The sequence below is a fragment of the Pyrus communis genome, chromosome 17 (assembly GCF_041283825.1).
Source record: "Pyrus communis isolate YQ-2024b chromosome 17, ASM4128382v1, whole genome shotgun sequence".
In the NCBI taxonomy this organism is placed as follows: domain Eukaryota; kingdom Viridiplantae; phylum Streptophyta; class Magnoliopsida; order Rosales; family Rosaceae; genus Pyrus; species Pyrus communis.
Window position 1 is genome coordinate 20,978,082 of NC_142581.1, and position 24,349 is coordinate 21,002,430.

General features: G+C 35.0%; 1 protein-coding gene across 1 annotated transcript; it reads right to left on the reverse strand.

Annotated features, from left to right (window-relative positions):
* Positions 1 to 881: 881 nt before the first annotated feature.
* On the reverse strand, positions 882 to 2,456 carry LOC137749206 (putative 2-oxoglutarate-dependent dioxygenase AOP1). The gene is made up of 3 exons (XM_068489319.2): positions 2,013 to 2,456; positions 1,411 to 1,735; positions 882 to 1,319 (listed from the first exon to the last, which is right to left on the reverse strand). The coding sequence occupies exons 1-3, from the start codon at positions 2,384 to 2,386 to the stop codon at positions 1,050 to 1,052; spliced, it is 969 nt and encodes a 322-aa protein (XP_068345420.2). The 5' UTR covers positions 2,387 to 2,456; the 3' UTR covers positions 882 to 1,049.
* Between the last annotated feature and the right edge of the window lie 21,893 nt (positions 2,457 to 24,349).

Sequence of the window (24,349 nt, forward strand, 5' to 3'; positions counted from 1 at the left end):
TAAAATGTTTTGAAGGTATTTTTTAAATAAATAACTAATTAAATTATATTATTGCTAGTCTATTGTGAGACATTAATATAAAAAATAAAAAAAAAATAAAAAATAAAAAAACTGTACAAAAGAAAAATATTATTAAAATGACAAAAATTCTCCTGCCTTATTTGATGCATTATTTTGGACTGCGTTTGAAGCTTTTTGTCTTAGGGGTATTTTTGTTCAAATATTTTTGTTGAAACTTGATGACACCAAAAACACTATTGACCTTTAGTGTTGGCTTTATACATAAAAGATATGATCATGGTTGAATGGAGCAGCTAGTCCAAGTGCATTGTCGAGAAGAATAGAGATGGTGGCCCACATTCTATGAATCTGTGACTTTCAATTCCTCGATCAATGCCCTCCACAAGCATTTCTCATATATGCCAAATCCACGTCTCTGGTGCTGTTAGTCAAGTTTTGTGATAGCATGCATGGCAATTTTCTCGTTGCAGTGGTTCATCAGCTGCAATGGGACAGCAGCTGCATCCACGTATGTCGTTTTTACAGAATGGACTCAATAGACTTTGTCACTACCACCATCGTGCGTGGTTCACCTAAGAAATTGGTTCTCCGAATCACTGCGGTGTCTTGTCACTACCACTATCGTGTGTGGTTCAAATTAATACAAATCATTTATTTTGTACACGTCTTCCTGTTTCATTTGTCACGGGAATTTCGTGTTTACAAAGTGGATCCTATAATTTAATTGTCAACAAGGTTGCTGTAGTATAGTTGTAAGTATTTACGCCTGTCAGTGGACGACTTGAGTTTGATCCATGATATAATTTGAGAATACATAGTTTTATATTGGCCATAAAAAGGAGGTATACGGGCAGTTCATGTAGATACATAATCTAGTAGATGCATATCATTACTTGTTGCCACAATTCTTACACAGATGAAAAGATTTATTTAACTAAACGTACAGATTACAGTAGCGATACATATCATTACTTATTGCCACACTTCTTACACAAAGGAATAGATTGATTTAACAAAATCGTAATTTTCTAAGCAGACAAAGCCAAGTCTTGGACTCCACAGTAAGTTTTCAAAGCAGACTGAGCTCTCTGGCCAGCCTCCGTGTAGTAGAACCCTAGAAATTCAACGTGATCAAAGGGCTTAAAAAGCAAAGGGTGCTCTTCATCCACAACCTCCTCCGGGGCTTTTATAATGTAACCTTCCTTTGGGATGGAGAACAATCCAGTTGAGTACCTAGCCTCATTTCCACTCATCATCACTCTATGATATGGAGAATGTAGTCGACCGTTTGTCCATGCCTGCAAAATCATCAGCACAATGTTAACTTTGATTTCTTTGATTCTTTCACGACCGTTAGTATGTAAATTGAATGAGTAGGAAGCAACTCACGTAAAGAGAATCGCCAATCATGGCGATGAAAGAGTGCGGTAATGAAGGCTTGACTTTGATCCATTTGCCAGCTTTGGTTTGCACTTCTAAACCATCAACTTGGTTTTGATACAAAATGGTGACAATGTTCTTGTCTGTGTGAGCGTTTATCCCCAACTTAGTTTCCTTGGTTTCAGGTCCTTTATATTTCATCACTCGAAGAAGGTAGTTGGTTGATTCTACATGCTCCTCAAAGTATTTTTCAAGTCCCAAGCTCTCCAGAATCATCCTTCTGATTATTTGATCCAACTCCGAAACTTGCTCTGAGAATGATTGTATGGTTGTGCTGCCACCCAAAAACAAAAATTACGAACTCCGAATATTTGATTATGAAATAAAGGGTAACAGTGTCTCTTGCCAGATGTCTGAGATATATCATTAGGTTAATAGAATGTTAATCTGGAATACACATTTATGTAAATCTGTCTGATCAGATTGACATTTTGGCAAAATAACATGTTAAGAGTGTTTGATAAGATAATAACACATAAACTACGAAATTAATGTGCATATATAAGTACGAAAATATTAAAAAATTAGGAGAAAGGATTAATGTTATGAACCAAAATCTCGGGTTTCCTTGAGGCCACAAGGTATTTGTCAAGCTTTCAACTTGTTCATAGACATTTGCGTCGTCAAACCCCATGCTCTCGTATAGTGGCACCGTGGGGTACTGCCCAACATACCCATGGTAGGGCTTTTTAGAAACATTCTGTAATTTGGTTTGTAAAGGAAGGTCGAAAAGCTCTTCTATTGATTCAATTGTTGACTTTCGAATGTCTGAAGGCACTTTGTCGAACAAAGCCTCGAAGCAACCATACTCTTCGAGCGCATTACGGACTTGAGCTCTCACTAAGTCCCACTTTTTGGTTCCTTGGTTGAGGTCTGGTTTGGAGAAGTCTATGATGGGAATTCCGAGTGGTGTTTCTGATGCCATTGTGTGTATATATATATGCTGTTTTAATTTGGTTGATGGAGAGAAGGAAACAGGCAGCTTCGTTGAGTTTTAGATGAAGATTGAAATCTCGACGGGCCTATTTATACAATTTAGATGATGGAGTGAAAGGGGGGAAATGTGAGAATAGTGACGCTGACAAAAGAAGATGTATAATATAATAAGGGAATATCTGAAGGAAGTTGCAGACTAAATTATGAAGTTATGAAACTATTTGAAACACCATAGAACCATCATACCTTTAACCATATAATCTTACATCCAGCAAAAACTTAAAACGTTAAAAGCTCTCTCCCTAAGTGAACATATCTTTAAAGAAATTACATGCACATGCGTTTAGATATTCTGGTCCAACCATTGCCGATTAGCCAAAACTGTTGATATTGTTGGAACCCCACATCGGTGGGTGAAAAGAAAATAATGGGGTTTAAATATGATTACCTCACTCTAACTAATACCGAGATCTTTTTTGATAAAATCATACACCTAACAGATTGGGCAGTGGTAAAGTTTGGGACATTATTAGTGTTGTTAGAGTGGGGCCCCGTGAGCTCGCTAATTAAAAAATCCAGAGCCAAGATGCGGGTCCTTGCAAGCCAACGAGCTTGTCACCAAAAAGGAAACAAGCCAAGACTCTTAACAAAGAGCCAGCCTCTGAGTTCCATTGAAAACAAGTCTAAACTCTTAACAAAGAGTCAACCTCTGAGTTTCAATTGCGGATGTAAGCCAGGACTCTTAACAGAGAGCTGACCTCTGAGTTCCATTGAAAACAAGTCTAGACTCTTAACAAAGAGCCAACCTCTGAGTTTCAACTGCGGATGTAAGCCAGGACTCTTAACAGAGAGCTGATCTCTGAGTTCCATTGAAAAAATGTCTAGACTCTTAACAAAGAGCCAACCTTTGAGTTTCAATTGTGGATGTAAGCCAGGACTCTTAATAGAGAGCCGACCTCTGAGCTGATGTAAGCCAAGATTCTTAATAGAGACCTACGAGTTTCAATTGTTGATGTGTGGATCTCCACGTGTGAACCACTAAATGGGGTCACACGTGAGGGGGACTGTTGGAATCCCACATCGGTGGGTGAAAAGAAAATAATAGGGTTTAAATATGATTATCCCACTCCAACTAATCCCACATTGGTGTCCTAAGTATATCTCTTAAATTTCAGACAAATCCTCGAGAAATATTGCTTCCCTCTTTTTGAAAACCTTAACCCCATTTCACAGGTATTAATTTCAACAGATCTTTCAACAATTTCAGGGAAAGAAGGACTTTGATTAAAATTTCATATAATAGGTTCATACGTTCATTCTCTATATTTCACTCGGAGAATAAGTGTAACATTTGTGATAGTTAAGTTTTTCTTCTCTAGGACCGCATCCACATAAACATTCGTGTGTTGTTATTTGAACTACGCTTACTGTTACTACAGTACAAATAACATTCACATTATAATCAATTAAGTTCGCATGCTATGTTGCGCGCAAATCAATAGTTCATGATTAGGTAAAGTGTGTGTGGTCCTGTCAATTATTTTCACTATAATTGATATATCATATTTTCCGAGAAGAAAATATTTTATAGTATACATATATTTATAAATAAAAGTACGCATTTTTCTTTCACAAATACTACCGTAGGAAAAAATAAACTATACAAATATTTAACAAAATATCCATTTATTCAGTTTGTTTGTTTGTCAATCTTTTCAGAACAATTCAATTTGTGGTCCTCGCTTCCAATTATGTTATATTTGTTTGTGTGTTTAATTAATGAGTAATGTTAGAACTTATATGAGGTGATTGTTAAAGACTGAATTATTATTTAAATATTTATTAAGTACTTATTTTTATTTTTATTACGTAATGCTAGGAATACCTACTGTTTAGACCAAATTATATAAACCATATGATTTGATTGTTGAAAATTAGATTATTATTTAAGTATTGACTAACGTGCTTATTTCCTATTTGTGACACATCATATGATTTATAAATTTAGTCTAAAAATTTTGATCAACTGTTTTACTCGATTTGCAAGTATGATTTAAAAAGTTAATCTACCTAACATTACTGTTAATTTTTTTATCCAATTAAACAAAAGTTAGATTCTTTTCTAGGGTGCAGAATGCAAGAGTTTCAGTTTCAAGCAGTATTACTCACAAAAAGAGAATGAAGGACGCATTGTTAAATGTTAAAGCTGTACTAATCATATAACATTTTCTTATATAATTGGTAACAGTGGAATTAAAAACGAGAAGAAAATTCAGATACAATCTTCTCACCATGTCTAGAATATTGATGGTCCATACACGACGCATGTCGTTGGACAGCAATTTGTTAATTTCAACTACTATATAACTACAAAAGCAACCAATTAGTACTGTGGTTATTATTATTTCTCTAAACTTCCAAGTAAGAAGTTTCTATTTCGACTCATATGAATAACGAGAACGTATTACATTTGTGGTAAATTTGATACCTAATTAGTAACTGGCTCATTGTGTGGTCTAACCTAACATCTCCTCTCCTTAGGGTAGAATATTATTGTATAAAAAAAATAAAAATTTTCTTAAAAAAAAGTCTAAAGTAAAATTATCACAGCTGATTGAGGGAATTAACAAAAGTGATGGCGCCTAGCATATATAAATTCAATAATTAAAGAGTCGGTACAATATTTGAAGAAAAAAAAAAGGAGTTAGCACAATAAATTATTTTTTTATTATCCACTTTATATGAATGTAAGAGCAAGAACAAGGAGGAGAATACAATAGTAGGTGGGTGTTAGTCCGTCCATTCGTCACAACAACTCGTTTCAAATATCCTAATTCTCACCAACTCCCACATTCAATTAATCCACAACAAACCGGGCTCCTTCATCCAATAACACAATGTAGCCAGCTGGTACTATTGAACATGAACTAGCACCGATATTTTTTCAAGTGGTTATTTATACATTTAAGTTTCGTCTATGAACGCCCATCAATATATATAAAACTACCACAAATGGCTTGGTGATTTCTTAAGAAAAATAATTATTCTTTTTTGAACATCAGTATGGTTTTGAAACAAATAACGTAGTAACTAAACGACTAATGAATTTTGTGATTGTTGAACTTCACTTTACCATGCTTATCTAAACTTCATGACTCTACCACATGTTGCGTCGGTTACAATGCAAATTTAACTCTATGAAATAAAAGAACCATACAATTAGAACAAAGAATTATGTCATCTGCGAAAATTGCCAAATTGAAGTGAAAGCCTTCATAATTAATACAATGAAAATGGGTGTCTACAGAAAAATAAATTCATAACAAGTAAAATAAGGGTATTATTGGAAGTTTAATAAGTTATTTAAGTGTCAAAAGAACTATGAGAGAGAGTAGGAGAGCGAAACGAACCAGAAACCTATTCATTTATTATGAGAGGTCATGTCATAGACTAATCTTGAATTGGATGTCTAGAGACAAAATATGGGTGTACACAACTCTATTTTTTCCAACTCAACTATTTATGTGTAATAGTTAGAGTGAAAGAAAAACCCAATTAATGAAACTATAAGTAGGGGAGCAAAGCCCAACTCATGAAATATATTGTCTCACTTTTCCATTACTAGATTTACTGTAAAATAGAGTGAGAATGCCACACATATGATTGTATGAGGAAGCAAATCAAAATACTTGGTGACAACCATTGAAAATTTTGAGATGAAAAAGCCTTAGGGAAGTGAAAACTTTTCTTCATGCATGTAAGGTGGTGTCGAATCAAAACCTCTATATATAAGTATGTTTATATCATTATTACAACACACAAGATCAAGAGTGAAAGTAATAATATAAATCTCCCTCCCTTCTCTTTACCTGCACCCTTTTGTGAGATACAATTAGTAAATTACAAAAATAAACAATGTAATACATTGCCCCTTTCCACTTCGATCTTTAGCAAATGTTATCTCTCTCTCATATTTCCCTATTTATGATACATTATCAGCATTACTCTCTAACCCTAACTCTTTCTCATTTCCTTTGCCAAAAAATGCTTCCCCAAGGATCATATTGTTACTCTTCCTTCTTTTCATCACCTGCTTTGTAATCCCTCGCCACCATAATGAAGAGCTACTAGCACCATGCCTTCTCCTAGTCCTCAATTTAATAATTACTTATATTTTTTTATTTCTTATTTGGTGTAGCTCTTGATTACTAATCCTGCATATTTAGTTTTCTTGCTACTCAAATGGTGAGAGACAATCGCCCATCCTACACTGCATATTTAGTTTTCTTGCTACTCAAATGGTGCGATACAATCGCCCTTCTACACCATATTATTCTAATGAGAGTGGTGCGGTACAATCGTCTTCCTCGTTAATTTTCTTTCTTTTTGGTAGTAATACTCAATATTGATGGCATTGCTTGTGTAGTGAGTACTACTAACTACCTAATAATTTTTAATTAATGTCTAAATTATGTAAATCTCGAGCCTCAAGTTTCAAGTACTTATCATTTTGGCCTAAAGTCCAAAAATGAAAAATTTGTATGAACTAGAATTCCTAACACTACATTCCTCCAGAATCCATATTATTGCAAGTTCTTACACATCTCATTTTTCTTTCAAAAAAGAAAAAAAAGAAATAGCAAACTTGGCAAAGCTTGATTTGTTGCCCTTAAAATCACTATAAATAATTACCTTACCTGGGTTATGGATGCCAAGATCCATCTTGAGGAAGGAAATCTTAGAGACACCACCAAGGTGGGAAACACCGCATCTTCCCAAGATCGAGTGAAAGCCATAATCTTTATTCGTTGACACATCTATGAAGGATTGAAGAGTGAATATCTAACAGTCGAGGACCCACTGGCTTTTTGAAATGCTTTGAGAAATATAAATAATCACCAGAAAACGATGATTATCCCAAAAGCTCGTTATGGGTGGACACACTTGAGAATCCAGGCTTTTAAGACGGTCGCTGAGTACAACTCTACAATGTTCAAATCAGCTCCCAAATGAAACTTTGTGGGGAGGATATCGTAGAAGCAGACATGCTGGAAAAGACATTCAACACTATTCATGCCTCTAATTTGCTCATACAACAGCAATATAGAGAGTGCGATTTTACGGAGTACAACCAGCTGATATCAGTGATCCTGGTGGCTAAACAGAACAATGAGCTCCTGATGACAAATCATTAGTTCGAACCAATTGGATCGTCGCCATTGCCAGAAGTGAATGTTGCTTCGATTGAAGCAAACACCACCTCTTCTCCTAACAATAATTACAAACAAGGGCATGACTACAAGCAAGGTCGATGAAATGGAAATGGCAAAAATCATGGTGTTCAGTTTTACAACTAGGGTTCAAGGCATAATCCAAGCCCAAGTTTCAAAAATGTAAACTGCCACAAGGGTAAAGCTCACATGAATAACATTCTTACAAATCCTGAAGGAGTCTTTCATAGGTGTGGTGGTAATGGGCATTAGGCACATACCTGTCGTAACCCCAAACATCTCATCAATCTCTATCAAGCTTCCCTCAAAGGAAAGAATGTCGAGACTAAGTTCATCAACCAGACTAATCCAATTGATCTATCTGATCTAGTGTCCGATTTATCAAGTCAATTAAACACAACCCGTCTAGATGTTTCAAACTTTGTTGCAGAAAAGAGGAAATGAAGTATATCAGTCCGAATAAATCACTTTTTATGTTTAACATACTCTTGTTCTGAACTTGTTGTTTAAAGCTTGTATTTGAATTCAATAAAAATGACATTGCAATTTCCTTTTATTATGAATAAATTGTTTCTAACTCTGATTGTTTTACTTAGACATTGTCTCGTAGACTATGCAACCATGCATACAATACTTCGAATTGAAAATATTTCTCAGGCATGATTCTTACAAAAGTAAAAGTAACAACAATATCTGGTCAATCAAATGTTATTGATGGCTTTGGAAAAGCCCAGGTCATGTTACCAAATGGAACAATATTGTCCATAAAAAATGTGTTATATGCTACTCAATCTACAAGAAATTTATTGAGTTTTAAAGATATACGTTTGAATGGACACCATGTTGTAACGAGAAATGCGGATAATGTGGAATATCTATGCATTATCTCCAATGATACCCATAAGTGTACATTGGAAAAGTTGCATGTTTTATCGAGTGGATTGTATTATACATACATAAAGACAATAGAAGCACATAATATCATGGACCAGAAGTTCATTGATCCAAAAATTTACATGTTTTGGCATGATCATCTGAGTCATCCAAGACCCACCATGATACGTAAGATCATCACCAACTCTAATGGGCATCCATTATTGAGCAGACATATTGCTATATTAAATGATAATCCTTGCAAGGCTTGTTCTCAAGGAAAATTGGTAATAGACCATTACAATCAAAGATTGATGCTAATCCCCATCACTTTTGCAAAGAATTCAAAAAGATATTTGTGCGCCTATTCAACCACCATGTGGATCATTTCGATATTTTATTATTTTGGTTGATGCATATACCCGATGGTCACATGTTTGCCTCTTGTCTACTCAAAATGTAACTTTTGCGAGACTTCTTGCTTAAATAATTAAATTACGAGCACAGTTCCCAGATCATCATATTAAGCTAATTCGACTTGATAATACTGGTGAATTTACGTCTCAAACTTTTGATGATTATTGCATGACATTAGGCATTGATGTTGAACATCATGTTCATCATGTCCATACTCAAAATGGTTTAGCGGAAGCATTATCAAGCGACTTTAACTAATTAACTCATGCTTTGCTTATGAAAAAAAAAAATTCAAGTTTCTGCATGGGGACATTGCCATCTTACATGTTGGATCATTAGTTTAACTGAGACCTATCAACCATCAATACTTATCAGTACAACTTGTGTTTGCGCATCAGCCAAACATCTCACATTTTTACAAGTTTTTGGTTGTGCTATTTATGTGCATATTGCATCACCACAACGAACTAAAATGGGACCTCATCATAGATTGGGAATTTATGCAGGTTTTGATTCGCCATCCATCATTAGATATTTGGAACCCTTGATGGGTGATAGTTTTACCACTCATTAGTGGATTGTCACATTGATAAGACAATTCTCTTGCCGTTAGAGGAGAAAACACCATTCCAGAAGAACGGAGAAAATTGACTTGTGATACATCCACCTTGTCTCATTTTGATCCATGATGTGATAAAAGATAGCACACAAATTAAACCCTATAATTGTAGTATGTCTAAGTAGGGATCGTTCTAGGCCGGGGATTAGAAGGGTTGCTAATCTACACAATTTAAGCTCTAAAACACAAAACTGGATTCAAAAACAGAAAACTAAACTCTAACAACTCAAAGCAAGCTAAATAGACTCAAAACACACAAACTAAGTTAAATTGACTCAAAACAGGTACTAGAAAGAGATTTGGATGAAAATTAAACTAAAAGACTCAAAATACTAAATGGGGACAGATTCTGATGTATTTAAACTAAACTAACACAAATAAGAGCTAAGGGGGTGTTTGGACGAATTTTAAAACTTAAACAAACGAATTGCAGAAGTAATCCAAAGGGTACGAAATTAGGGTGAATGAATAGGTGAATGGCTAGCTAGAGAGTTCATCTCCACACATGACACATATGCATACAAATCGATTTCCAATTATTATTCCAATAAACCATGAATGACAACGCCCCAGATTAACCGTGAACATCACTAATTAACCCTTAGATTTTCCTTAAGTCATTGAATTGGATGGACAACGCATCATCAACCAAATTATTCTTCAATAGTTCCCTACATGAACAAGATAATAGAGATACAATCAAGGATCATTAAGCTTTGTGAAAATCATAAGCTTTGACAAGACATTTGTAACTATGAACAACATGATACTCCTGCCATGGATTTACTTAACACGATTGTGACTAGCAACCTCCACTATATAATAAGTTCATAACTATTAGGTGAAATTCCCTTATATTTTAGCATCAAATTCATGCATGTAAACTAAGTATGCATCCTTAATCAACATACAAGAATAAGTTATCAATCAAACAGATAAGTAAATCGCATTCATGTTTTACAAAACAATAACTGGAGGGAATCAATTCATATCACATATATGTTCATGGCTTTGAATCCACCTCTAGCTAAAACGAGTTTAGTTCCTCATGTTTGCACTTAAACAAAGATAAATTAAATTAAACATTGAAAGCAAAAGATAGAATACCCCTAAGAATGTTCTAGCACTCCAAGCTTGAATGTGATGGCACGGCTAAGGCTCTTCCTTCCTTTCTCCTTGTAAAGCTGCAGCACAATGAGAGATTTCTGTGTATGATGGATATGTGATGTGAATTGTGGTGAAAGATGGGTCATGAATGAAGGCTGCGGCACTAGGTATTTATAGGGAGAAGGGAAGGCATGACAAGGTTGAAAAGGAGGGGAATTAGGACTCCAAATCAACAAAGAACAAGGACACTCTCAATCAGATTCCAAGGAGGAGAATGAATGGTCATTACAGCAGATTCTAGAGCTTCTAGAAGGGTTGTTGCGGCACCTTTTTAGGAATAGGGATAAGGCTTCTACAAACCTGATATTTAGGTGTTCTAATGTCATATAGATGTCCTCCTTGCAGCTGGAATTAAGGTAAAATAGGATTAGGATAGGATGAGATAAGATAAGGTTGGATAAGGTTTGGATAAGATAAGGTAATTTGGATAATGTTTCCTTCTTTATAGCTGATTCCTTATCTTCCAAGTCTTGAATTAATTCTTCTAGATGTTAATCACATTCCTAGCCTTTCTTGATCTTCAATTTCGTCCATCCACCTTGCTCCATGCATGTGCTATCCATTCCAAGCCCAAAACTGCTCTAAAATGCTCCAAATTGAACTTTCTTGCCAACTTTGTCATTTGAACCTGAAAACACATGAAAATAGTCTAAAACACTATAACAAGTAGAAATTTGCTATGTAAATGCAAGGAAACAAGCTAACTAAGTCGCATAAATATGCTCCTATCAAATTCCCCCACACTTAGCTTTTGCTAGTCCCCAAGCAAAACAAAGAAACAAAACAAAACCTAAACCTTCCAACACTTGCCTCAGGGATTTCCAATGAAACATAACATGTTAAAAATCACTACTCCCACAGATTTTAGCTATCCTTACCCTCGACCTTATACTTAATCACAGTCACCACTCACTAGCTCGCATTTAATCAACTAAAACAACATTTTGAATGTAGTAACATGCCTTAGAGAATTCACTCAATTCCTCACTAGATATACTCTCTATTTTCACACAGATTTTCTGACTAAACTCCCTACACTAGGTATATGTGAGAAGATTGATGTAAACAAATGTAGACTAACACTCACATATGTTATAAAAAAGAAGGCACTTTCTGGAATTATTAACACATACATGATCTCATGAACGGAATGCCACTACTTAGACGCGAGAACCAGGGATACCATATGCTCGTACCAATTTTAAACTCCACATATTGAAACACATAACAATCAAGATAGAAGTCTAAGGGTTGTAACGGGGCTAAGGTATTGGCTAACAAAGAAAGGTAAGGATAAACAAAAGTTCTTAAAGCGATAGTAAGCAAAGTAATGAAATAAACACTTAGAATTCACTTTTGAATGCAGAAACCAACTCTAAACATGAAGGGAAACTTCACACAGCACTTAGGCTCAAAGGGGTTAAACCTACAATACATATGTAAAAGGTAAGGCTTTTTTGGCTTTGGTTTTAACTAAACAACTTCATCTTATTGTATGTTATGCAATCAATTTTATGCTTTGAATGAAACGAGCACGAGTTCTAGTATTTGGATCTATAATGATGAAAACGCATTCTAAATAGCAACCAAGCAAAGAAATAATGAGATCATGCAACAACTTTAGAAAACAAGAACTTCACAAATTAATAACTCTCCAAATAAAGTTTAGGCTCAAGTCTCTCAGGGTTGTAGCGATAGTTTAAGTTCATTCCTTTAAGCATGTTACAAAAAATGATTTTTTCCTTTGTGATTTTCCTCAAAAAAATGACTCTTGAAGTTGGGAAAATATTCTCTAAGAATGTTCTCTTCATGCTTTCCCAAGAAATGACGGTTCCAGGTGCTAGTTCATAGAGCCAATCTTTAGCCTTTTCCACAAGAGAGAATGGAAAGGCTTTCATCCTCAAAATATTGCCATCCACATTAATGGGTGTGATACTCGAGCATACTACTTCAAATTCCTTCAAATGCTTGTTCAGATCTTCCATGGACAGCCCATGGTATTTGGGAATGTGATGCAGCAAGCTAGACTTCAATTCAAACTCATCGGTTTTGTCCGGAGCTTCCCTAGGGTATTGAATGCAAATAGGCACGGCATTGTCCAACCCTGAGGCTGAAAGTTCCTTGATTGTTTGATTGTCCACCGCCATGTCTTGTTCTTCCTCATCTTCTTCTTCAATTTCGGATTCAGAGCTAGAACTAGGTGGATTTGGTTCTGGTTGCTTCCTCTTCCTTCTCAAAGTTCATTCAAAATTGTCATCCAACTCCTATATATGTGCACAAATAGGTTGAGAACGTCGAGTCATACACTAGTACCTAAAACAAGGAAAACAAAACAAAATTAGAAAACAAAGAAAAGCAAAACAAAAACAAATGGGAGATTAGCAATTTTACTAATCCCCGGCAACGGCGACAAAATTTGATGTGATATAAACTAACACACAAATCAAACCCTATAATTGTGGTATGTGTAAGTAGGGATCGTTCTAGGCGGGGGATTAGGAAGGATGCTAATCTATTTAAAACAGACTCAAATACACAAAACTAGGCTTAAAAACACTTAACTAGACTCAAAGAACTCGAAACAAGCTAAATAGACTCAAAACACACAAACTAAGTTAAATTGACTCAAAGTAGGTACTAGAAAGTGATTTGGACGAAAATTAAACTAAAAAGACTCAAAATACTAAATGGGGATAGATTCTAACTAATTTGACACAACTAAGTAAAGGGGATTGGGTTTTTGACGAATTTAAAGAAAAGACAAGTAGATTAGAGACTCTAACTGTGCCTAAATTTGATGTGATAAAAGATAGCACACAAATTAAGCCCTATAATTGTAGTATGTGTAAGTAAGGATCGTTCTAGGCCGGGGATTAGAAGGGATGCTAATCTACACAATTTAAACTCTAAAACACTAAGCTAGATTGAAAAATAGAAAACTAGACTCTAACAACTCAAAGCAAGCTAAATAGACTCAAAACTAAGTTAAATTGACTCAAAACAGGTACTAGAAAGTGATTTGGACGAAAAATTAAACTAAAAAGACTCAAAATACTAAATGGGGATAGATTCTGATGAATTTAAACTAAACTAACACAAATAAGAACTAAGGGGGTATTTGGACAAATTTTAAAACTTAAACAAATGAATTGCAGAAATAAACTAAAGGGTATGAAATTAGGGTGAATGAATGGGTAAATGGCTAGCTAGAGAGTTCATTTCCACACATGACACATGTGCATACAAATCGATTTCCAGTTATTATTCCTATAAACCATGAATGACAACGCCCCAGATTAACCGTGAACAGCACTAATTAACCCTCAGATTTTCCTTAAGTCATTGAATTGGATGGACAACGCATCGGTAACCAAATTATTCTTCAATAGTTCCCTACATGAACAACATAATAGAGATACAATCAAGGATCATTAAGCTTTGTGAAAATCATAAGTATTGACAAGACATTTGTAACTATGAACAACATGATACTCCTGCCATGGATTTACTTAACACGATTATGACTAGCAACCTCCACTACTTGTAAATATAAGTTCATAACTATTAGGTGAAATTCCCTTATATTTTAGCATCAAATTCATGTATGTAAACTAAGTATGCATCCTTAATCAACATACAAGAATAAGTTATCAATCAAACACATAAGTAAATCGCATTCATGTTTTACGAAACAATACCTGGAGGGAATCAATTCATATCACATATATGCTCATGGCTTTAAATCCACCTCTAGCTAAAACAAGTTTAGTTCCTCATGTTTGCACTAAAACAAAGATAAATTAAATTAAACATTGAAAGCAAAAGATAGAATACACCTAAGAACGTTCCAGCACTCCAAGCTTGAATGTGATGGCATGGCTAAGGCTCTTCCCTTCTTTCTCCTTGCAAAGCTGCGACACAATGAGAGATTTCTGTGTATGATGGATGTGTGATGTGAATTGTGGTGAGAGATAGGTCATGAATGAAGGCTGTGGCACTAGGTATTTATAGGGAGAAGGGAAGGCACGACAAGGCTAAGAATGAGGGGAATTAGGACTCCAAATCAACAAAGAACAAGGACACTCTCAATCAAATTTCAGGGAGGATAAGGAATTGTCCTTGCGGCAGATTCTAGAGTTTCTAGAAGGGTTGTTACGGCACCTTCTTAGGAATAGGGATATGACTTCTAGAAACCTAATATTTAGGTGTTCTAATGTCATTTAGATGTCCTTCTTGCAGTTGGAATTAAAGTAAAATAGGATTAGGATAGGATGAGATAAGACAAGGTTGGATAAGGCTTGGATAAGATAAGGTAATTTGGATAATGTTTCCTTCTTTATAGTTGATTACTTATCTTCCAAGTCTTGAATTAATTCTTCCAGATGTTGATCACATTCCTAGCCTCTCTTGATCTTCAATTTCGTCCATCCACCTTGCTCCATGCATGTGATATCCATTCCAAGCCCAAAACTGCTCTAAAATGCTCCAAATTGCACTTTCTTGCCAACTTTGACATTTGAACCTAAAAACACACGAAAATAGTCTAAAACACTTTAACAAGTAGAAATTAGCTATGTAAATGAAAGAAAACAAGCTAACTAAGTTGCATAAATATGCTCCTATTAATCCACGAAACACTCAATGTGAAAATGAAGTGAGAAGAATTGTGCAACTTCAAAGTATTGCCAATCAAATGCTCGATGTGTTTAATGATGCAACAAAAGTGACAATATCACATGTACTAGCTACAAATGCGCCTGCAAGAATTGATGTCCATGTTGGACATAATAAGCTGGAAGCAAATGTTTCATCTGCTGCATGCCTGAAGTGTGGTAAACCCCCAGGTTCAAAAGATTCAGCTCTTCGAAAGAGAAAAAAGAACGCACATCTGAATCTAAATGAAATCATTCATGAAAAGGAAATGAATGATTAGTCTACAATTCATGATTATATACTTCCAGAAAAGAAAGTGTCTTTGATGTAAGCATGTCTCTAAAGAGACAAAAGTACATGAAAGGAAATAAATATCTATAAATTATGCATGTACTAATGAATTGTGGGATCGAAATGAAATGATCATCGACGATATATTCTCACTCGCAATAGCCATTGAGATCATATAAAGTGATGATATTGAGCCCCGCTCTGTTGATGAATGCAAACTGAGGAAAAATTGGCCTAAGTGGAAAGATACAATCCAGATAGAATTAAATTCCTTAGAAAAACGAAGTGTTTTTAAACCAGTATTCCTAATCCCACCTTGCATGAACTCTATAGGTTACAAATGGGTGTTCACAAGAAATCACAATGAGAGAAATGAGATTGTAAGATATAAAACACGACTCGTCACGCAAGGTTTTTCACAAAGGCCTGGAATTGATCATGACCATACATACTTTCCTGTAATGGATGCAATCTTGTTCCGTTGCTTAATAAGGTTAGTATTTTAGAAAAACTTGATCTGCAACTTATAGATGTCATCATTGTATATCTATATGGAGAATTAGATAATGACATCTATATGAAAGTCCCAGAAGGACTTAAGTTGCCTAAAACGACTAACAAACCAAAAGGTATGCTCTCAATCAAATCAAGTCGATCATTATACGAGCTGAAACATTTTGGACGAATGTAGTAAAACCGTCTCGGTGAGTATTTAATCAAGGAAAGATATACCAACAATGTCATTTGTCCTTGTGTGATTATTAAGAAATCAAACTTTGGATTTGCTATAATGGCAATTTATGTCGATAACATAAACTTAGTTGGAACTCCTGAAGTGCTCAACAAAAATACTGAAAATTTGAAATGAAAGACCTTGGGAAAACAAAATATGTTCTCGATCTGCAAATCGAGGATTGTGCTAATCGAATTTTGGTTCATCAATCAGCTTATATGGAAAAGGTCCTAAAGAGATTTGGTATGGATAAAGCTTATCCACATAGCACGCCAATGGTCGTTCGATCTCTTGACATTAAGAAGGATCCATTTCACCTCAAAGAAAATGATGGAAAGGTCCTTGGTCCAGAAGTACCATACCTTAGTGCAATAGGTGCTTTATTATATTTAGCACAATGTATTAGACTAGATATAACTTTTTAAGTCAACTTGTTAGCAAGATATAGTTCTACTCCAACGATACGACATTGGAAGGGAATCAAAGATGTTTTATGATACCTCTGTGAGACAACAAACATGGGCCACCTCTACTCCGATAAACCCACAAATGACCATAATCTTGTTGGATATCCATATGCTAGTTTTCTCTCCAATCCACATAAAGCCTGCTCACAAACTGGATGAATGTTCAGTTATGGAAATACAACAATCTCATTGTGCTTAATGAAGCAAACATTAGTTGCTACATCTTCTAATCACTTGAAAATACTTGCTCACCATGAAGCCAGTCGTGAATGCTTTTGGTTAAGATCAATGATCCATTACATCCGGAATTCATGTGGGCTACCTTCAGAGATGGACACTTCAACTATCATTCATGAAAATAATGCAACATGTATTGGTCCAATAAAGGAAGGATTCATCAAAGGTGATAAGATTAAACACACATTTCCAAAGTTTTTCAGTACATATGAGCTTCATAATGCTAAAGTTATTGAAGTCAGACACAATCGTTCCAACGACAATTTGGCAGATCTATTCACCAAATCTTTATCAAAGTGTATGTTTGGAAGCTACTGCATGGTATCAGATTACGTTGACTTATTAATTAGTCAGATCAAAGAATGCTGAGTCAAGAGGAGATACACATCAGGGGAAGCATCTATGATACATAAATGTTGTACTCTTTTTCCTTCGACTATGATTTTTCCCACTAGGTTTTTCCAATCAAGGTTGTAACTAGGAAACATAAGCATACTAAACACTACATCAATAATCCAAGCAAAATTGTAATCTTTTTCCTTTGCTATGGTTTTTTCCATTAGGTTTTTCCTAGCAAGGTTTTAATGAGGCAATTGATGTTGATATGTGGGCATCTAAGGGGAGTGTTGTGAAATATTGAGTAAATGCCACACATATGATTGTATGAGGAAGCAAACCAAAATTGATTTGGGGACAACCATTGAAATTTTCAAATGAAAAGGTCATAGAGAGGTGTAAATTTTTCTTCATGCATGTAAGGTGTTGTCAGATCATAACCCCTTTGTATATAGTGGTATGTTTGTATCTTCATTACAATACACAAGATCAATAGTGAAAGTAATAATATCAATCTTCCTCCCCTTCCTTTACATGCACCCTTTTTTGTGATACAATTACGAAAATAAATAGTGTGATACTTTGCAACCCTTCTACTTTGATTTCAACTAAAGGTTATCTTTCTCTCACTTTTTTCTATTTATAACAAGATCTTTATTCAATTGGTCATGTATCGTGGAAGAAATTTTCTGGTAACTAAAGACATTATGCGAAATGAGTGATGCGACTAAAACTGTATTATTAGTCTCTTTTGTTTGGAGAAAACGGAGGTAGCAATGGCAAATCCAGAAAATTACAATAGTACTAAGGAGACTAAATGTGTAGAAATTTTGTAAACTAAATGACATGAAAGTTAATGATTTGATTAATGTTTCGATTATTACGTAAGTGTTGATTAACATGCTTATTTCTTATTGGTGACACATCATTTTGTTTGCAAAGTTAGTCTACCTAGCATTGGCCAGAAAATTAACGTAAACAATTAAAAAAATTATCAACTAAAAATAATTTAAGAAGTAATAAAACAAGGCTTAACAAAATAAATCACAATTTTAACATATATAATTGTCGTTTAGGAATTATAGAAATATAGTTCATAAGTCGTGACCACAACCCATTAGACCATGTGCAACAATGTAGGTCAAAACCTAAATTTTTAGTCCAAAAAGTTTAGGTCTAACCCAGAGACAACTTTTCTGCTCCAATGAGTTTAGCTTAAAATTTTAGGCCGAGATTATTAAAGATTGATTTTAGCCTATTCTTTTTCTTTTCAGTAACTTTTTTTAAAAATAAATTTATTGTAAAACAATTTAACCTATATATATTTATATTCCGATAAGAATGAAAGATCATAAACATGGAAAACCCTTTCTACACATATGAAATACATGAAACATGAAAGTCATGGAACACGTATGAATAACCTTTCTAACAATAGGAAACACTTGAAACACATCCATCCACCACCACCATCTTCCTCTATGTAAGAAGTGGTTGAAAATCAAACCTACACATAACATATTCTTCAATCATTCATCTTTCATATTGTTTTTTGTCCCCTCAAAATCAACCATCTCTCATCAATGGGTGATAGAAGAAGGTTAATCATGGAAATGAAAATGTTACCACATGCGAATATCTAGATGCTATCAAGCATACAGGCTCTTCAGTCATTCCTTGCATTACTCCTTCATGTTACACAATGTTTTACATGTGCATATGATCACTGTGAATCTATTGTTAGTTAAGAAACTATGTAAGGATAATACTTACTAGTTTATATGTGATGATGTTATATTCTTTATTCAGGACAAGGCCATAAGGGTGATTTTATACAAAGGAAAGAGTGGTGATGGGGAATTGTTCAAGATACCAATCAATACATTTTCAAATTATTTTGCTACAAAGTTAAGTAATTGTGCTGCATTTCTTGTAAAGAAGGTTCAGGCTTTAGTTTGGCATCAAGGGCTTGGCCATCCATCTTAGGAAGTATTGACTACAATGATGAAAGCTTCTGATATACCAGTTGGTACAGATTCTAGTTCTTGTCTTTTTATGTGTTCATCAGTTCCAAGAGTTAATCATTTCAAAATATTTGGAACAGCTACGTATCCATTTCTCATACCCTTTAATGCAAATAAATTGCAGTTTAGATCAACTCAATGTATATTTCTTGGGTATGCAGTTGGATATAAAGTGGCAGTGTGCTATAATTTGTAGAATGAAAAGCTAATCTTGTCTAGGCATAATGAAACAGTGTTTACATGTAAAAAGTTATCTGTTCAAGCAATGAAGGATGTTATCGGTCCCACAAAGTGCTAGATAAACTACAATAATGGTTCAGCTACCAATTCCAAGTGTAAACAATGTATCTATATTAGATTATGTGACTTCTCAAGAAACTCAAGCAATGTCAATACCATATAATGAGCTATAGTCAAATTCATACACTTCAGGTTCTTCAGGAATGCAAGATTCGTCGGCCAAATTGAAATATATTGTCAGGAAAAAATGAGGAATATTTTTGCATATTCAATTATCCGATAATTTTTTTCACTGTGAAATTAATTTCAACTATCCAACTATCAATCTAGTTGGTATATACTCCAAGATGGCATATGCTAAAAAAACACCCAAATGCAAGTTTCCGGGATTAGGTAATGGGACTAAATCATTCGACAGTTAGAAAATGTATCATCATGATTTAACGGTCATTTTAGCTTCGCTTTTTATGATTTTTTGGAACTACACTCCTTGATCATAGAAGAATACCATGAATGAACTGATCATCAACTTAAAGTATTTACACTAGTAGTTACCACAAAATCTTACGTTCTACTTAATAGAAGTATAAAATAAACTCTAAAGTCTTTGTTAAATCTATTGTTTTGACGGGATACGTAGTCTATGAAACTAATTTCAACGATCCAACCGTCACACTTTTTAATATAGTACGAGATCACATATACCAACAATCACCTAAAACAAATTTCCATGGATTATATAATGGGACAAAATTCTTGGACGGTTAGAAACGTATCATCATGGTTTAAAAGTTATTTTAGCTCCGATTTTGATGATTTTTTTGCAACTACACTCCTCGACCCTACAAAACTAAAATGAATGAACTGACATCAATTTAAAATATTTCCACTAGTGGTTACCACAAATCTTATGTTCTACTTAGTAGAATTATAGAATAAACTCTAAGTGTTTGTTGAATTTTTTATTTAGACAGGATACGTAGAGCAAACTTTCAAATTTCCCCCATTCTTCTCGACAAATCATATTTTCCCCTATATTAAAGTATTTGTCCAACGAATTGTCATAAAATTTGTCAGGCAAAGCTATTTTCCCACCATTTATTTTCGCCCAAAATTAAATGGGCGGACATTTCTATGCAACTTTTGCTCAACAAAAAAATTTATGTCAAAATACACATGTGACAATCTTAAAACTTTTGCAACTTTGATGATATTTTATATCAGGTTGAGCGCCTTCTTTCTTTTTCCTTACGTCTTCGCTGATATATCTATGTGTTCTCTCTTTGCCCTTTATGTGCTCTCTCTCTTTGCCCCACAAGTATGTTTGCTTATCTCTTTGATTTATGTTACTTGTATGTGCAAAATCTTGGGTTTTGATGTATTGGTAGGAAAATTGTGAAAATTGTGAAATAGGAAGATTATGAAATTTGTGAATATTTTGAATTTTGTAGGAAATATTAAAAATTTGTAATTTTGTGGTAGGAAACATTTGTAATTTGTAGGAAATATTTGAAATTTGAAGGAAATACTAGAAATTTGTGATTTTTTCTACAAATGTAATTGTGGTTGATTACCAATAGCAGCCACTTTACCTCTTGTTGGAGGGTTCAGATATTCCACTGGCAGGGACCAGCAATACCTAGGGCTGCAATCAAGTTGGCAGCCGGGTCTACCTCATCAGCTTCATCGATCTAGGAGCCTCGATCTGTCTACCGTATTCACAATTTCTTGGCTCTATGTGACACACCTTAACTCGGAATGCCCACTTGGACTGGGAATCGAGTTGTGTTAGTCGACACCCAGAATGTGACGAAGCCATAAAGTGTAGTGATGTGGAGATCTGTGAATAAATTTAAACCTAACAGTAACTAAATACAAGGATGCGCATATGAGCGGGATTGAACCCATTTCACACATGATGTTAGAGCATAAGTAAAGTACAGTAAAATTAAATAAGAATTATACCATCAAAAGTAGTCACCTATATCAATGTTTGCCAAAAATTCTCATTGTCATAGAACTCTACCACTAAATCCTTAAGGGGCGAAAAACAAGGGTGAGTGTGCTTGAAAATGAAGCTTTGTAAAACCTTTTTGAAAACATATAAATCCTCAACGTAAAATAAGTATAGTTTCCAAATATAACATACTATGTATAGTATAAAAACACTTACTGTAAACAACAATTTCTTGAGAATGTAATAATTCGCATTCACATACAAAACATATAACATCTGGTACTCATCAATATATCCTGATACACGAGGTCATGCAGAGATACTCTAACATGAACAGGACTGAGTGTAATAGTGATTTACACTCTAGCACTACAATCACGTGAAGATTGGTGTTATTATCATCACATACGAGTCCTAATTGCCTATAGAAATCCAGGACAGATTGACACCTACAATGGATTCAAGGTGAGCGTATCGATACAAAGTGAATATACACGTGAGGACTGGCCCTGACCCTGAACGATTACAAACACCAGTGTAAGCATGTATGATGAATAGTAACATAAATATGATCATGCAACAGTAATTCGATAATTCTAGTTAATATAATACTTTTCATGGTCGTAAATATAATTAAGGCATCCCATAATATTATGCATACATGTGCATCTTGTAGGATTTATGATGATTTCATAATCCCATCATTATGACATTCCTTTTAAACGTTAATTTAGTTATGGCATCACATAGAAAATTCAATATTGAATATATATGAAAACTAAAAAAATATACTATTTAAAAGCAAGAACCACTCACATTGCATTTTGGGGTCGTAGCCATTCGAACAAGGAAAGACGAAGTCTTCGATAATAATCGCACATAAGCATAATATGAAGATGCATACGTAAAACTCAATTAAAACGTTTGAATTTAGAAAAACGGAACTTGAAAATGGAACTAGCACATCGAAATCCCTTAGGACGGCTCGAGAGAATTTGAAAAAAGTCAACGCTAGGCAACTAATGGTCAACAATTGACTTTAAAGGAATATTTTCATCATGAGATGAAATATTCTATTAAAAGTTAACGAAATGTTCCTGAGAATATTCCAGCAAGATTCTGCAATGGGTCCAGGTTGCATCCGGGTTGGATACAGGTCAGATTTGGGTTGTCAAATCCAGTTTTGGTTCATGGGTTGGGTCGATCCAATTTGTCGTCAGTTGCCGCTGCAACCTTGCCGGAATTTGGGCTTGTTTTCTAGAGCTCTGTTCGAGCTCATTTCTTAACCAAATTTAAAGATTCAAAAGCTAAAATGAAATTGAGGAGGTAAGGAATCAAACTATACTGAAGTGGAATCGAGTTATGGCCCAAGTTGGCTGGAAAATGCCTGTATACTCACGGGTCATTCGCCGAAAAACTAGGGTCTCCCTGAGTTATTTCTGCTATCAAACATCACCAAAGTTCTAAAAACTACCTTAATCGTACGCCAAAACATGATCTAAAAAGCTTTAGATGGTTTTCGAGGCTCACCTTCGTTGAAAACGACGAGAACTCGCCGGAGGAAGTTTTGTACACCGTTCGTACCACTATGCAGAGAGAGATAAGGAGAAAGAGAAAGAACCTGTCTAGGTATGGGGGTTTGTGCGACGGAGGTTAGTACTCCCCAGAGTGTAAGCTGGTGTAGATGTTCTGGAAGTGCATGGAGAGGGAGGGAGAGTTCTAAAGAAAGAGAGATATAGAGAGAGTTTGCTAGAGTTCGAGAGTGTAAGGGAAGAAGGGACACGAGGCAAGAGATGAGAAGTGGATTGTGGGCCCCATGGGCCATAAAAATCCCACCAGAAAAAAAATATCAAAAAAAAAAATATCAAAAACCAAATACTAGAATAGTGAATTTACTAAATTGCCCTTCGTCTTTGTAATTTCGTAAAATTTCCATCGTAGCTCCAAATTCAATTCCACTTGCACCCACTCGTTTGTGACGACAAATACTACAACAATATTTTAAAATAGTGGTTCATACATGTCACAATGCAACGGTCAACGAAAGTCAATATTCTCACCTTTAAGGGTATTTTGGTTATTTTACACTTTTAGTATTAAAATTAAATCAAGCACGGGTCCAAACACTATGTCATCCCTAATTTGACGCCACGGAGGCGATGCCGATTCAACGGCAATGCCATCTAAGCGAAACGAAGAACTCTCAGCTGGTGGTGGGAAGAACGTAAAAACACGAGTGTAGAGGCTTGTCCTCAAATCAAATCACTGCATAATGCAAGCCAAGGTCATGATCGTTTATGACCCACAACATTAGCAAGCAAACCTCAAAGTCAACAGCATGTTGGCTTATGACATGGGAGCCATCATCCGCATTAAGTGCCCTATGCTCCCCCTACATGGAGGAAGCTCGCCTCCGAGGTGTAGAAAGCGATGAGGCGATGAAGAAAAAGATATGGGTAAGTGTGTTTTTTTATTTTATTTATTATTTTTATTACTTAATCATATTTAGTGTATTTTAAAATAATACTTATTTATTTTGCATATTCATATTTCAGGTTAACTTTGAGAACGACATGGAACTGCGGGGTATGTTCTAGTACATAAACTGGGTGCGGTTTAACCAGTATAAGGAGTTGAAGTACAAGCTCCGCATATACTACTGGACTTGTGCATTTCTTGCTGAAGCTCTGATTGATCCACCCCTAGA